The sequence below is a fragment of the Ovis canadensis genome, chromosome X, assembly GCF_042477335.2.
Source record: "Ovis canadensis isolate MfBH-ARS-UI-01 breed Bighorn chromosome X, ARS-UI_OviCan_v2, whole genome shotgun sequence".
Classification (NCBI taxonomy): domain Eukaryota; kingdom Metazoa; phylum Chordata; class Mammalia; order Artiodactyla; family Bovidae; genus Ovis; species Ovis canadensis.
The window spans coordinates 19,764,019-19,778,120 of record NC_091727.1 but is presented as its reverse complement, the minus strand read 5'-3'; the positions used below and the strand labels follow the sequence as shown (position 1 = coordinate 19,778,120).

The 14,102-nt window shown below is 35.5% G+C and overlaps 1 protein-coding gene across 15 annotated transcripts in view; it reads left to right on the top strand.

The window, feature by feature from the left end:
* Positions 1-14,102, top strand: part of RPS6KA3 (ribosomal protein S6 kinase A3) — a 102,149-nt gene that overhangs the window by 70,924 nt on the left and 17,123 nt on the right. For all 15 annotated transcript variants that reach the window (XM_070291434.1, XM_070291429.1, XM_070291432.1 and 12 more), the window contains 7 exons: positions 17-159; positions 337-407; positions 7,496-7,584; positions 7,771-7,835; positions 7,916-8,018; positions 10,361-10,485; positions 12,429-12,554. In XM_070291434.1, the coding sequence (XP_070147535.1) occupies positions 17-159; positions 337-407; positions 7,496-7,584; positions 7,771-7,835; positions 7,916-8,018; positions 10,361-10,485; positions 12,429-12,554 (722 nt within the window). The remainder of the gene's footprint in view (positions 1-16; positions 160-336; positions 408-7,495; positions 7,585-7,770; positions 7,836-7,915; positions 8,019-10,360; positions 10,486-12,428; positions 12,555-14,102) is intronic.

Sequence of the window (14,102 nt, the reverse complement as noted above, 5' to 3'; positions counted from 1 at the left end):
GTATTTATTTTCTCAGACTTTGGCCTAAGTAAAGAGTCTATTGACCATGAAAAGAAAGCATATTCTTTTTGTGGAACTGTGGAATACATGGCTCCAGAAGTAGTTAATCGTCGAGGTCATACTCAGAGTGCAGACTGGTGGTCTTTTGGTGTGTTAATGGTAAGGTTTGAGGTTTTTTTTGTATTTTTTTTTAAAGTTCAGTAGTGACTATAGTAGAAATATGTCACTTATTTTATTCTATAGCAATTTTAGAAGATTTGATTGTGATTAAAACGATGCTTTTTGTCTTTCTGATAAAATTTTATACTTACTAATACCTCTTATTTTTCTTTATAGTTTGAGATGCTCACTGGTACACTACCTTTCCAAGGAAAAGATCGAAAAGAAACAATGACTATGATTCTTAAGTAAGTATGCCTTGAGTTGTGTGTGTTTTGATGAGATTTAAAAATCAGTGCTCTACACTAAAAAATGAGATTTTAGAGTGTTAGATATAGTACAATAAATAACTAAGAAATTCATTGATATTATGATATTCATATTATATGGTTGAAATATGAACAAACCCATATAATTATCTTCATGCTAATATTGAAAGCTTTACCTTTGAGATTTGGAATATGACAAATATGCCCATTATTCTACTTCTGTTCACATTGTTCTGAAGGTACTAACAAGTACAGTAAGGCAACCAAAAGTTTAAGATTTAGAAAGAAGAAATAAAATTGTCATTGAGAATTCCCTGGCCATCTAGTGGTTAGAACTTCAGACTTCCACTGCCAGGGGCCCAGGTTTGATCCCTGGTCAGGGAACTGAGATTCTACAAGCCATATAACATGGCATGGCCCAAAAAAAGAAAAAATGTCATTTAGTTAAAATGATTGTGTCCATAAAAAATGCAAATCTTCATATAAATCCTTGGTATTAATAAAAGCTTGATAGAGTCACTGGATAAAGGGTCAATAAATAAAATCTATTTCATGATTGAATACTAGCAACAGAAAATGTAATTTTTTTAAAAAGATTCTGTTTACCATAGTATAAAAAATATCAAACCTAGAAATAAATCTAGAAGTTATGTAAGAACTCAGTGCAGAGAACTTGAAAAATGTATCAAGGTACTTCTTGCACATTGAGAAACCAGTACTCAGGTAGTCATAGCAACATTACTTATAGTAGCCAAAAGTTAGAAATTAGATTGTTAACAGACGAATGGACTAATAAATTATGGTAAGTTCGTATAGTGGACTATAACAGGGATTGACTGTCTATGAATATTTTAGACTTTGTAGGCCACACGCAGTCTCTCTCAGATATTTGTATTGTTTATTCTTTCTTTCTAACACTTTTAAAATGTAAAAACCATTTGTAGTTCAAAAGCCATACAAAAATAGGCTGAAGCCTTTTGCCCACGGGTGTAGCGTGCCATACAAGAAAATTAACAAACCACTGTTCTATACAACTTGGTAACCTCACAAGAATGTTGAGCAAAAGCAATTCAGATACAAAAAATGAATAGTACATAGGTGGTTCTATTTATAAAGTTTTAAAAGCAGACAAACTAAAACATAGTTTTTAGGGTCCATATTCAGATGGCAAAAGCCTGTGCCAGAATAAGGAAAGTAGTTATATTGGATGAGTGGTTCTGGAAATCTTTTATTTCTTGGTCAGATGACTGTTCACTTTGTGGTCAGCCATTGAGCTGTGTACTTTGGGGTTTTTGTTTTGTTTTGTTTTTTGCGCTTTTATGTTATCCTTCATAATAAAAAAACGTTAAAAAGTATTTGCTATGTAAACAAATGTTCACTGACCCTTCATCACTCTTATCTACTCTGGCCCCTTCCTTTCAACTAATACTCACACTCTAGTGTTGAAAAAATCAAACCATTTCTTTGACTTGGCCTTTTTTTCAAGTTTCTGCAGCATCTTCCTGCACTCTCTCGATACAGTGGCTCTTTAAGGAGTAGTCTATGCTTTTTGTTACCTTTCTGGCTGCTTTTATCATAACCAGTCTTTTGTTGCTCACTTCCACCACCCTGTTGAAACGTCTCTCACTATAATCATCAGTAATTTCCTGGTTGCTCAAATCAGTGACAGATTGTTTGAAAGGTGACTCTTTATATCATTTGTCCCTACAGTTCATTCAACAGATGATTGAGGTCTTGCTCTATGTGTGTACTTAGGATGCAGTGTGAACAAGACTGACAGGATCTTCTGTCGTCTCAGAGTTTGCGTTCTAGTGGGGGAAACAAAGGAATTACTCTAAACAAATAAATACGATAATTTACTATAGTAATAGGAGCAGCGGGGATAGTAAGCCAGGGTACTCTTGAAGTGTGAGGGCAGGAGTCGTTTTAGGTGGGACAGTTAAGGAAGGTCTTTTTGAGGAATAGTTGACCCTGCTGGCCTCCTCCTCCCCACTTAGTTTTCCTACTTTTTATCTGTTGCTCCCACCTCTCTAACCATTCCTGTTTTGATCTCTTTTGCTTGACTATTCCTTCTCTGCCTGCCTTTCTCTTTTTAAAATCTCTTATGAAAAATTTCCAGTGTAAGTTTGCAAAAATAGAATACAGTGAACATACATATACCAATCAAGAGTCATCAAGATTTTGCTGCATTTGCTTTGTCTAGTCTTTTCTTTTTTTTCTTCTTTCCCGAGATATTTCAAGCATTCCAGGCATGTCATTTCTTAGCTGCTTCAGTTTGCATGGTAACAGTCATCTAATATCAATCCTTAACCAGATCTTTCAGGTTTTCTCTAAAACTGTGTCCCAGATCAAGTTTGCACATTTCCTTTGGTTATATTTCTTAAGCTTCTGTTCATTTAGAACAGTGTACTCCTGTTTTTCCCCTGCCATTTACTTGTAGAAATTAAGTCACTTTTATATCATTTCACTTTCTAAATTTATCTTGTCAAAAGATAAGACCACTTCTCAGTATCTGAAACAAAAAGTATAAAGGTGGTTCTGTTGCTTACTATAGTAAGGGAAAGCGATGGTGGTCCAGCAGCATCTCTCCAAGCATAGTAGACCACTGTTCTTGTATAGGGTTTGGAGGAAAGGTGGAGTTCAAGAACTGGCAGGTTTTCAGGGCCTTAAGTGAGTTGACATCATCTGTAAGAGTGTAGTTACTTGGGTGGGACTGTTGGTACTCAGGTCTGGTTATTGGAGTTAGTTCATTCTTATTTGGCTAATTTTCACAGATGAACAGCTGTTATTGAATGGTTAGTTTGCAAGAACAAAAAGGAAAGGCTGTTCACCTAGGCAAATCGTCTTTGATCAATTGACTGGTTCTGGTGACTTGTCACTATGGTTATGTAACAATTAGTCTTTTCCCAGGAATGTGGATGTTTCTTAAATTCTCTTTGTGGTATTTTTTCACTTATTCCTTTATCCCATTTTTGGTTAAACTTCTTTGGCAAGATTATTTCCATAGCTTGTGCTTTTGTACCCTATTACATCACATCAGAAGACTTACAACATTGTGTTGCACCACTGTATGTGATGAATTCTTGCGATTATAGCTGATCCCTCCATTGTTAAGTTCCCTGTCAGGCTTTCATCTAATAGTTTCATCCATTGATAATCATTACTTGAAACAGTTTCTTATTAGGGACTTTAAATGGTGTATTTTCTGTTATTTGTTCATTTATTAGCTGGTGTTTTCCAAAATGATAAACTTTTCTTCATCAGCTAGGTTTATTTAGTTATCTTGAAATTAGGCTGAAACAAATGCAAAATAAATATTTGACTCTTTTCTTAATTATTTCCAATTGTCAGAGCCCTAGTTACTTCCAGTGGGGGTGATGTCCACTGTGAGTTGGGTTTTTATGTTACTTTTGACTTTTCTTTTTCCTTTTTTTTTAAACTATAACAAGCTCATGGGATTTAATAATCTGTTTGATTCAGCCAGTTTCAGTCATTACTTTTAATGCCCAAATTGTTCTGTTCCTGACCACCTTTTAAATTTTCTTGTTCCCCAGGGTTCCATCTCTGATGTGCTTTTCTTCCCCCCTGGACTCACTTTCCTGAATATCAATCTTTCCAATAACTGTTAAATATTTTAATTACTCCCAAGTCACTGTTTCTTAATTTACCAGACACCAAACCTGAATTTCCATTTACCCACCTGCATGTCTCACCCAAAACAAACGACTGCATGACTTAATATTTTTAAGCTAAATTTATCTTTGTTTGCCGTTCTGTTCCTATTCTTGTATTCCCAATTAGCAGCATTTCCATGCACCCTATTTCCCAAGCCAGAAACGTAGAAATCATTCTTAATTTCTTCCTGTTGCATTCATAGGTATTCACTAAATTCACTCTCAGAAATTATTTCACTCTCCCAACCTTTCCTCTGTATTGTACTGCTTATAGCTCTCAGATCTCCTACCCATGGTGACCTCCTACCCACACTATAGGGTCAAGCTTCTAAGTAGAAAGCCCACTGCCTACCACTTTTTACCACTCAAGATCATTCTGTACTTCCCTTGGCATTTCCTTCTTGAAAATAAGTATGGTCTGTTAGTCCACTGTTTTAAAGATCTCTACTATATTCATGTTACCCAATACAGTGGTGTTTCCCCTTGTTTCTGTTGTTTAACATAACCCTGATTATAGAAGATGTTAATAGGTATTGTCTGAAAAAGAGATGCTAAAAACAAATGTTTAGAAAAATACTGATTTCTTAACTCACATTTATCAACCTTTCATATACAACATATTTTTATTTTATGTCTCCAGCATGGGGTATAATAGATGAGATTCCACAAGCTCATTGGATCATGAAATATTCTGTTGTTATTGCTTAGTGTCTAGAGAAATTAATGTTATTTAGTAAAGTATTGAAGGAATACTGACCAAATGAATAGATTCTCAACCTTTAATTGCACTTAAGGCCTTTTAAAATCTCCCATATTAAAATAAATATCCCCTACGGTTCCCTTGAGCTTTCCTGGTGGCTTAGTGGTAAAGAATCCACCTACCAAACAGGAGACATGAGTTCAATACTTGAGTCAGGAAGATCCTCTGGAGAAAGAAATGGCAACCCACTCTAGTATTCTTGCCTGGGAAGTCCTAGTGGAGCCTGGCAGGCTACAGTCCGTGGGGTCACAGAAGGGTTGGACATGACTGAGAAACTGAGCATGCACACATGTTCCCTTAGCACTCTTCACATATGCCCTTCTGGATTTGTCTCTTAATGTACAAGGGTTATCTATACCCATATTCATCACTCACCATTGGGGGCTGTCTTTATGTATATGCTCAGCTCTAAGCAGTGTCTAGCACATAGTAGCTTCAATAACAACTCACTGAATAATAAATGGATCTATTTCTGAAATAGAAATTTCTCTACTAGCTATTTTGTCCATCTCTCTTATTATTTTCATACTTACAGGATCATTGGTTTCCTTAATTTGTAGGTTACGAAAAAGAATAAAATTATATATTAGAGCTGAAACAGACCTTCAAGCTTATCCAAGCCAGTGGTTTTCAGACTGTACCACAGACATCTTAGATGTTCCACAGACCCCTTTCCCACCAGCTCCTCTTCCTTTCAGGGCTGTTAAAGGGAATGGAAGGAAAAAATAGGTATATGGAAATACATGTTCTCTTAACAGTTTTAAATGTTGGATTTCTTAAATTCCTTTTGAGAAAGGGTTCCAAGTCTACCATTTGGCAGCCATTAATCTAACATCCATATCCCCTTGCTTATGAAGAAGTGGTAACAGGCTCAGGGGGGTTGGCTTTCCCAAAGTCACAGAGATCTTAGTAACAGATCCAGATGATCGATCTTTTACAGTAGTGCTTTTTTAAAAAGTTCTGAAAAATGAAAAAATTCATTACAAGATTTTGGGCTAACATTCTATTATGTGTTCACACAAAAACCTTGACCAAAATGTTCATAGCAGCTTTATTCGTGATACCTCAAACTGGACACAATCTAGATGTCCTTTAACAGGTAAATAGACAAACTGTGGCATGTCCTTGTCATGGAATACTGCTTGGCAATAAAAAGGAACGAACTGTTAATACAACAGCTTGGATGAATCTCAAGGAAATTATGCTGCATGAAAAAAATTACATACTATATGGTTCCATTTTACATGGCATTCTTAAAATGATGAATTTATAGAAATGAAGAATAGATTATGGTTTCCAGAGTTTAGGAATCAGGGAAGGAGGGAGGTGGGTAGGGTTGTAAAGGAGCCACTTGAAGGATCCTGGTTGTTCAGTACCTTTGCTCTGGTGGTGGCTGCAGGAACTTAGAAATGTGATAAAATGGTATAGAACTTCAACTCACACCTTTAAGAATGGCTGTCATCAAAAAGTCTGCAGATAATACATACTGGATGGGACTTCTCTGGTGGCCCAGTGGTTAAGACTTCATACTTTCATTGTGGGGGGCCCAAGTTCAGTCCTTGGTCAGGGAACTAAGATTTCACAAGCCACGCAAAGCAACCAAATAAAAATGTGTTGGAGAGTATGTGGAGAAAGAGGAACCCTTATATACTCTTGGTGGGAACATAAATAAATTAGTGCAGCCACTATGGAAACAGTAGTGAGGTTCTCCAAAAAACTAAAATTAGAACTACCATATGATCCAGCAGTTTAACTCCTGGGCATATATCTGGAAAAAATGAAAACACTAATTCAGAAAGATATATGCACCCCAATGTTCATAGCAGCACTGTTTACAATAGCCAAGACATGGAAGCAACCCAGATCGCCATTAACAGATGATTGGATTGAGGAGATTTGGTGTGCGTACGCACGCGCGTGCACACACACACAAAATGGTTAGCCATAAAATAGAATGTTTCTGCCATTTGCAGCAACATGGATATACCTTGAGGGCATTGTGCTAAGTGAGACAGAGAGAGGCAAATACTGTATGATATCATTTATATGTGGAATCAAAAAATAATACAAATGAATGTATATGTAAAACAGAAACAGACTCACAGACATAGAAAACACGCAGTTCCCAAAGAGATGAAGCAGGAGGGACAAATTAGGGGTATGGGATTAACAGATACAAACCAGTATGTGTAAAATAGACAAACAACAAGGATATACTATATAGCACAGGAAATTATGGCCATTATCTCATAATAACTGAAAGTGGAATATAGTCTGCAGAAATACTGGATCACTATGCTGTACACCTAAAAATAATATAAGGTAAATCAATTCCAGTTTTTAAAATGACATAGAACTAAACACACGGACAAATAAGTGCAATAAAAACTGAAGACATCTGAATGAGATCAGTGGATTCTATCGATGTCAATATCCTGGTTGAGATACTGCAGTATAGTTTTATAAGATGTTACTATTGGGGGAAATTGGGTAAATGATACATAGGATCTCTCTGTATTATATCTTAAAACGGAGTTTGAAACCACAATTATCTTACAATTAAAAGTTCATTTTAAAAATAAAATACAGATACCTGAAAAAATAAAATGTTATTGTATGGATTTATTATTTAGAGCCAAACTTGGGATGCCACAGTTTTTGAGCCCAGAAGCCCAGAGTCTTTTACGAATGCTTTTCAAACGAAATCCTGCAAACAGATTAGGTAAAATTCTTAATTTGTTTCTTTTTTGTGTTTGGTGATGTTTGTTTTCTAGGGGGTGGATGGATATTTGTGTTGTGGAATTATGAAGTACTAGGGCAGGTGTTAAAAGTGAAGACTAAATAAGCATTGTATATCTATCCTTGAAATAAAATTGCCATTTAATCAAAGCTAATTAATTTTTGATAGGTGCAGGACCAGACGGAGTTGAAGAAATTAAAAGACATTCATTTTTCTCAACTATAGACTGGAATGTAAGTATCGAATGAAAACTTGCTTGAAATATTTTTTTAAATAATTAACACATGACTAAGGCTCTCTTTTTCACTTCCAGAAACTGTATAGAAGAGAAATTCATCCACCTTTTAAACCTGCAACTGGCAGGCCTGAAGATACTTTCTATTTTGATCCTGAGTTTACTGCAAAAACTCCCAAAGGTAAGGAGAAAATGTGAAAACCCAAATATAAAACAGTCTATATATTTTTTCTTGTTCAATCAGAAAAGCTTATCTAATATAAATCTTTATGCTGTCCTCATTTCTCCCCTTCATACAATATCCCTGCTGCAATAACTAGATCATTAGTAAATCCTTGATAGCATGTTATAGAAATTAAGGTCCTTGTTAAATCTTTTAGCAAATTATGTTGTGCCTTAAACTGATTTGAAAACATTATTTGGTTGTGCATTTATTTGCTTGTAGCTATGGTCACATGAAGTACTCCAGCATAGTGTTCGTGGAAATACTTGTAAAGTTCAAATCCCAAACATAGCTTAAATTTTATGTGAGGTGTGATAACTTCAAAATGATTCATATCCTGTATTAGGATATCCTAAAATTACTGTTGTAACTGTTACAGAGAAGTGATTTTTTAAATGGTAAGCTATATTTCATTAATTTATATGTGCATTATACATAATGGTGTGTTTTACACTTTAATATTCTCTTATTTAGGTGTATCAAATCCCAGGTTTATCACTGACAAGTAAATAAATAGAAAATGTACTTGTGTGTATCATTTAAATCTGGCTATAAAGCTTTACAGCCAAAAAGCCTGACAGCCTATAATATTAGCATTGAAGGGTATTTATTTTTATAAGGTAGTCTTAGAAATTTGGATTAATACACAAATAGAATTTTATCAAATGCATAGGCAATGATATGCATGGAATTGATGATACATGAAAGTATTTTACTTTGCTTTCTTAATACAAGTTATTTTGATAAAGGGAAAATCTTAGAATGGAGCAGTTCTATCTTATGTTTTGCCCAGATAGGTTCTCTTAGCAGGCGTCTTCGATATAATAGGGCTTCCCTGATAGCTCAGTTGGTAAAGAATCTGCCTACAATGCCGGAGACCCTGGTTCGATTCCTGGGTTGGGAAGATCCCCTGGAAAAGGGATAGGCTACCCACTCCAGTATTCTTGGGCTTCCCTGGTGGTTCAGCTGGTAAAGAATCCTCCTGCAATGCAAGAGACCTGGGTTTGATCCCTGGGTTGGGAAAATCCCCTGGAGAAGGGAAGGGCTATCCACTCCAGTATTCTGGCCTGGAGAATTCCATGGACCGTATAGTCCATGGGGTCACAAAGAGTTGGACACAACTGAGCGACTTTCACTTTCAGTATAATACTGCCACATAAATGTAAAATTCACTAAATATATATTGCTGAGGATATCAAGCTAATATTAAAAAGAATTTTATGTGGAGTTGATGTTTAAGTAGATTTGTCTTTTGCTTGCCTGTAGCCTTTAGAGTATATTAATAAATATTAGTATACCTAGTTGGGTTTTTATATTTATGAATAACACATTTATCATGCTTTTATTATTTATTTTTATAGTGAACATTAACTGTATTATAAAAGTATTTTTCTGTTTTGTTAATGCCAATAGATTCCACAGAAATAGTTTGAATAATTTATATATATACATTTGATATTTTATATATTTAGTAATTTTAACTGGAGTTTAGATTTCTAGATTCTGACGTTATGTCTTGAGACCACTGGACTAAATTTGTTTCTCCTAAATTATCTGTAGATGAACCTTGTATCTCCCTCTAACCAGTAGCCATAGCATTGTTAGGTTATTATTTAGAGCCGGACTATCCAATATGGGCTTCCCTGGTAGCTCGGAGTGTAAAGCATCTGCCTGCAATGCAGGAGACCTGGGTTCGATCCCTGGATCGGGAAGATCCCCTGGAGAAGGAAATGACAATCCACTCCAGTTTTCTTGCCTGGACAATCCCACTGACAGAGGAGCCTGGTAGGCTACAGTCCACGGGGTCACAAAGAGTCGGACACGACTGAGCAACTTCTCTCACTCATCTAATATGGTAGCCAGTAGCAATATGTGGCTATTTAAATTAAGTAAAATTTAAAACTTTGCTTCTTAGTCACACTAACCACATCTCGGATTCTCAGTAGCTGCATGTGGCTAGAGGCTACCGTATTGGGCAGCACAGATAAAGAAAATTTCCATCACTGCGGGAAATTCTTTGGGACAGTGCTAATATAGAATAACAGTAACCCAGTAATTCATTCATTTAGTATATTCTTCAAATGAATTAGCTATGTTCTGGGCTCTAAGGGACTAGGATGTCCAAGTTGCGATGGCAGTAAGCCATCAGGACAGTTCTGATACAGTGCCTCACTCTGTTATCCTGAAAGCACTGAATACCTGAGTAGTAGAATTCCAGAATAAGTGAGAAAGATAGACAGTTCTTCCCCTAATTACCTTTCAAAGCAGTTGCCTTCATAGTAATTTATTATTATTTCCAGATTCACCTGGCATTCCACCTAGTGCTAATGCGCATCAGCTTTTTCGGGGGTTTAGTTTTGTTGCTATTACCTCAGATGATGAAAGCCAAGCTATGCAGACAGTTGGTGTGCATTCAATTGTTCAGGTGAGTGAATGTCTTAAGTAATTTTAAAATTGAAATGTTATAAGATATAGTTCATTGTGTGAATAATTATGTTAGATTTGATCTGCTGACTTTAAGTGAGCAGCTTAAAATGCATCATATATCGTTGACCCTTAGAAATTTCTTTCATATGCCTTTGAAAAGTTTGTATGTGCCAAAATCCTGGATACCTATCTGACTTGAAAGTGGAATTCTAAGAGAGTTGAGATCAATATGACCATCTTGTCTCTCTTGTCTCCTGTGCTTCAGAATGTTTATCAGGCCTTGTTTGTTTCATCCTCTGTCTCTATTAGATCAGATATGATGAGCTGGGGTCTCCTGTTTCACTGATGTTTTATAACAGGGGTCAGCAGACTTTTTTCTATAAGGAATAGATGATAAATATTTGAGGATTTGTAGGCTATATGGATCTCTATTGCAACTACTCAACTCTGCCATTGTAGCACAAAAGCAGCCATAGATTGTCCATAAATGAATCAACATGGCTGTGTGCCAATAAAACTATATTTAGAAAAACTAGCACTAAACCAGATTTGGGCCACAGGCCATAGTTTGTCAACCTCTGGCATAGAAATAGATAAGAAATAAAAATGAACTTAAATTTTAAGTTTTCCAGGTTTATATCTTTATTCTTTTGGAGCCTGCATTGTCATTAGGAAGAAATGCCTGTGGATACTGCCTTAGGGTGCCCCCTACTTCCCTTTTCCCCTCTGTTGATCAGTGCAGGAGAAAAAGGAGTTATAGAAGCAGGTTTCTGAGTGACTATGAATGTGTGTGTGTGTAACAGGAAACTGCACTACTAAACTAAATATTATTAGAGGAACACAACTAGTACAAACCATTAGATTTTATTTCTTCCCATCCTAATATCATTGAAAGATAAATTTAATTCACCTTCCTAATCATAGAGGGAACTAGATACATCTTTTGAAACATTGAGCTGTTTTTAGGGTATAATTAGTGCTTCAATTTGCCTGATGATTAAATTGTTTTTGCACTTAAGTTTTTTTTTTTCACAAGTCAGTCCTCTTGCTTTCCACTTTCTAGAAAATCAATTTAAACACTGGGTTTTTTTTTTTAAACAAAGTTCATGTTTAAATAGTCTGTCCCTTTTACTATGACAGACATGTGATGTATGGCAAGTTTCTAAGTCAAAACTTCTGTACCTAACAGAAATCATAAACAATTTTTCTGTAGAATTCAAGTTTTAACCTATAGGCATGCTGAGGGGTATCTTCAATACTGTAGGCAAGACCAGAACAACTCCCCTCAGTCTGTTTGTAGAACTAGTAATTTGCTGTTCATCATCCTACCCCTCGTTACTAGTCCTCAAGCCATTAGCAGCTTCTCTAGACAGAGTTGTAATGAAGCTATGACTTGAGGGTAGAGAAAGGAGGGCATGGCTAGTGATAGTCCACAGTGACAATAAAATAGGTTATCACCTTCAGATACATTATTTTCTATAATCCTTACCTTCTGAAAATATACACGTTCAAGGGTACATGGCCTACAAGTGGTGCATCTAAGACAAGAATCCAGATGTTCTAATTCTGAATCTTCCTAATCTTTTCTTCTATACCAGAGGTTTCAAACATCTCCCCATTTGCTTCAAAGACTTGTAGCCGTTTGGATAGTAGAATGGGGAATGATCACAGGCAAGGCTGTCAGAAACCACGTAGCTCCATGTTTTTTGTTCTGCGTATTCAGTTTTCTCTTTTTAACATAAGCTTTTTGAAAAGGAGTATTTCTTGCTGTACATTTTATCATAGACACTTCTGAAATACAAAGTTGTAGAAGAATGAGTGCAGTTAAGATTCATTCTTAATTTTGCTAAATTCATTTATAGTACATGTTTATGTTTCCTTATTACATAATGTACCAAAGTCATTACAGAGCTCTTTATCAACTTATAATTGTGTTTGTAGCAGTTGCACAGGAACAGTATCCAGTTTACTGATGGGTATGAAGTAAAAGAAGATATTGGAGTTGGCTCCTACTCCGTGTGCAAGAGATGTATACATAAAGCCACAAACATGGAGTTTGCAGTGAAGGTAAGTGTTTTTAGATTTAAAATGCAATTCTAATACTTAAAAGTAAGAAAAAGATCTGAAGGGATGTACATTAAGATATGAATAGTGGTAGAAATATGATATTTTTATTTTATTTTGCTTTCTGTGTTTTTAAATTTTCCACAATGCACATGTATTGCTTCTGTAATAATAAAGTGTTATTTAAGAAATAAAAAATAAATGCAACTCTAACAGTTCTTATTCATGCATGCTAGTACCAGTTAAAAATTACACTCTTCCTTTGCTAAGTGTGTCCTCTGTTATAAAAAGGTAAGGTAATTTAAATGTCTAACTAGTGATCTTCAAGCTCTTAATCTGGAACCATAGATTCCCCTGTAAGCTCAAAAGATAAGGCAGCATACATACAGTTTGAGGAAGGCGGTACCAGTTTTCACCTGACCTGGTTTTTAGTATCATGCCTTTTATTCTCAGAAGTCCCCATTTATAGTCAAGCTTTCAGGGAGTTCCTCGAAATTTTGTGCTGGATTTTGTGTGTATACATTTTTATGGCAAAAATATTGATACATCCTTCACATTTAAAAGGATCTGTGAACCAATAAAAGAATAAGAATAAGTGTCATAAATATATCATCATTAGCTGTTTTAATTTAGTTATGTGTCCTAAGACAATAAGGAATTTCTTAGCCAAAAACCAAGACACATGCCTCTATGAGAAAGTTTGAGTCAAAACCTGGACTTCGCCGGTGGTCCAGTGGTTAAGATTCTGCCCTTCCATTACCAAGGGCACAGGTTCAATCCCTGGTCAGGGAACTAAGATCCTGCAAGCTGCATGGTGTGATCAAATAAATAAATAAAAGTAAATTTAAAAAAATAAAACAAAGCCTCCCAATGTGTTCTGGTTTTCACAAGACTAGTGCAAAATCATTTCCTTTGAGTTGGCATGTCTTTTCCCTGTATCTTTCCTCTTAATCATCCATTTGCCTGATTCCACACTATCATTTGCAGTTGCTCACAGTGGACACTTGTATGTTTGTCTTCCCCATTCTCCAAATAAAGAACTGTTTTCACAACTAAGTCCATTTCAGATAGCGGGTTTGGCTCATATTGAGAGTTTACAAGCTCTTTCCTAGGATGGTGGAGCATTTGGGTATTTATTACATATATTAATGACTAAGCTGTTTTAAAACGGAAAGTATGAAGATCACAAAATTTGTTTTAGACTACCTTTTGGATGAAATGAAAGCAAAACTTGTTGCCTTATAAAAAATATTCCTTTAACAGATTAAAACGTTTAGAGGAGTATTCTTAAGAAGCAGCTGACATAAAAGGGTTGGAAAGCTAAATTAGTGTTTTAAAGGGCTTTATTATAATAATTAATTCTAGCCAAGTAGAATTTCTAGGTATGGTATTCTGCTTAGCTTTCTGCCTAGCTTCAAATAAGCTTGTTCTACTTAACTGTTAATTAATTTTTTATAAGTAGCTTACAGCTAATGGGATATTCCACTGAAGCATTTTATTTAAAAAAGTAAAGGTAATCCAATAACTGTATTGAATTACAATAAAAAAAAC